This window comes from Buceros rhinoceros, unplaced genomic scaffold (assembly GCF_000710305.1).
Source record: "Buceros rhinoceros silvestris isolate BGI_N320 unplaced genomic scaffold, ASM71030v1 scaffold20534, whole genome shotgun sequence".
Lineage (NCBI taxonomy): Eukaryota > Metazoa > Chordata > Aves > Bucerotiformes > Bucerotidae > Buceros > Buceros rhinoceros.
The window spans coordinates 1,849-4,261 of record NW_010410266.1 but is presented as its reverse complement, the minus strand read 5'-3'; the positions used below and the strand labels follow the sequence as shown (position 1 = coordinate 4,261).

Below are 2,413 nucleotides of genomic sequence, written 5' to 3'. Positions count from 1 at the left end.
CCATTTTTGTTGCATTGTTTTTATTCAGCAGAGTCCCTCAGACCTCAGGAAAGTTTAAGCAGAGCTGGCAAATTCAGTTTATTCCGCATTACAATTTTGCTTACCCAAGCAAGATCTTTGCATTTATCTCTCTGCTCATTTTCGTTTCCCTTTTCTGCAGAATCTCCGCATCGTACCAAAACCCTCTCTCCTTTGGTTCGTCGGGGTTGTAGTTGACCATCACCACCTGTCCCACTTCGAGCTGGTGCCACTTCAAAATAGTCTGTGCACGAGCCCGCACATCATTGGAACTCAACTCTACAACTCCGTTCTCTGGATAACTTGAAGCAGAAGGGAGGCACAGAGGGACAGAGAAGAGACATCAGGTTCAGCTTTATAGTTCTGACAAGTGATAGAGCTTATCCAGGCAGGTCGACTCGAGAACCGAGGGGGCGCAGCGTACAAGAACGCCAGGAGGACTGAAATCTCTCCCACACAGACACAGCCAGAACCGGGCAGTCCAACTTCACTGCTATTGTCTCCTGCTTCAAACTCAGATAACGGCATTTCCTGTTTCTAAAAACAGTTCCCACCCGCTGGAATTCCAGTCAGGATTCCAACTGTAAGACCAGCTTACAGTTAACTGGGCTCGATAGTGTCATTACTGCAGCAGCCCAGCTCTCTTCTACCTTGTGGGTCTCCACAATAAAGTCTCCCATCAACGACACGATCCAAACGACTTTACTAGCCAAGAAGGTGCCAAACTCACTCTTCGTATTTCACGTGATATATTACGTCCTCCTCAGGAATGGCAGTTGGCTGGTCGGCGTCTGCACATCTCTCCGCTGATTGGTTTGTTGGTTTTTTTCTGGTCACTTTTACAACCTGGGCTTCAAACCACGCTCCCATATTCATATCTCGAGCATCAACCAAGTCATTGATCTACACAAAGCAAAGTACACAGCTCGCCAAAACGGATTTTCAGAGGAAGCATCGATTTCCAAATCTACTTAAAGATCTGGCCACCTCCAGAACGTCACTAGTGCCAGGATATTTAGCAGATCATGCTAAAACCAAACCTTTCCTTTGCCTCCCTGCTCCCACTGTGCACCCCTACAGTGTTCTCAGGTTGAGCCTCTCGGGCTAAAAATCCACCAACACGCCCACAAACAGCTTTGTTATCAAGCGCTGACCATTATTACTCAGTCTATAACAGACTCGGAACTGTCTTGCTCAGTCTGGCAAATCCATCACCAGATCTGTAATAAAACCCATTGAAAAGGACCAGTAAAATTAATCTGAGCAGCTGGTTGAGATTTTCTTTCATTCATTGAAGAAAGTTTCAGCTTTGACAAATACAGTGACTCCAAGGGAAAATACTGGAAACATTTTTTAAATCAAACCAGGCATACTGAACGCTTTTTCAAAAAAAAAAAAGAAAACAAAAATCAATTAATGCATTGTAGTTTTAGTTAGAAGAATAAAGTATTTTGACCTACAACATGTTGCATTTAATTGGTTTGTGGGTTGGTTGGAATTTTTTTGTTTGTTGTTGGAGGCATGAGAAAAAGAAAAAAATACTCACACAATTGAGTCAGGAAAGATTTTCAGTGACTCTCAACTACAGAGAAACAATTCCCCTCCCAAAGCGCAGTCTGAAGTAATCTCAGTTTTTTAATGACTCGCCTTATAGAGGCCGAATCCCGGGTCGGTCCAGTCGGGCTGCGCCGCCGTGCTCGGCTGTCCCTCCAGCTCCAGGGCACCTTCTCCATTGTGAGAGCTTTTGTCGGATTCGCTTTGGCCGGAGCCGCAGCCAGAGTCTGTGTCGGAGAGCTCGGAATCCTTCTCCTTGCTCACAGCAGGAAGCACTGCCGGGCTTTGTCTGACCAAGAGCTGCACAATATCATTCAGCCCAACGCTGTAGTCGAAAAGGGAGTGTCCATCTTCCATCTGCAGGGAAAGCAGCATCACACCCCCGTTATTTCATTCAGCGGAGGTTTGCCAGTCCAAAACCACCCATCGCGCCGCAAGCGCCTCGACGCGCCAAGACAGACCACGTTGCCTGAAAACCAGGAACAATGAGGAACTTGGCAGCTCTCCGGCACCACAGTTACTCATACTCTTACTACTTAAGTCGGTCTGTTTTCAGCGGACTCTACAAGCCAGAGGAACAAGGTTGAGCCACAGCATTCTGGGAGATCTGAAAAGGTTTGCATGGCCTAGAAATGCCAGCTCTGAGAAGGACTTACAGAGCTACAGAACCCCTACACTCCTACCGGGATTTAAAGATGGGTCCTTAGCACCTACAAACGCAAAAGTTCCTTCTTCTGTAATTCAGACACCTCCCATTACACAGACTGGTGGAAATGGTGCATGTTCCAGATTATTGGTATTGGCTCTGTTAAATGTGGCATTAAGTAGAAGCCACAGCGTT

General features: G+C 46.4%; 1 protein-coding gene across 1 annotated transcript in view; it reads right to left on the bottom strand.

The window, feature by feature from the left end:
- UHRF1 (ubiquitin-like with PHD and ring finger domains 1) overlaps positions 1-1,929 on the bottom strand; it is an 8,931-nt gene extending 7,002 nt beyond the window's left edge. The window contains exons 1-3 of the mRNA XM_010135566.1: positions 1,666-1,929; positions 749-921; positions 105-320 (exon numbers count right to left, since the gene is read on the bottom strand). Coding sequence (XP_010133868.1) covers positions 105-320; positions 749-921; positions 1,666-1,929 — 653 coding nt within the window. The remainder of the gene's footprint in view (positions 1-104; positions 321-748; positions 922-1,665) is intronic.
- Between the last annotated feature and the right edge of the window lie 484 nt (positions 1,930-2,413).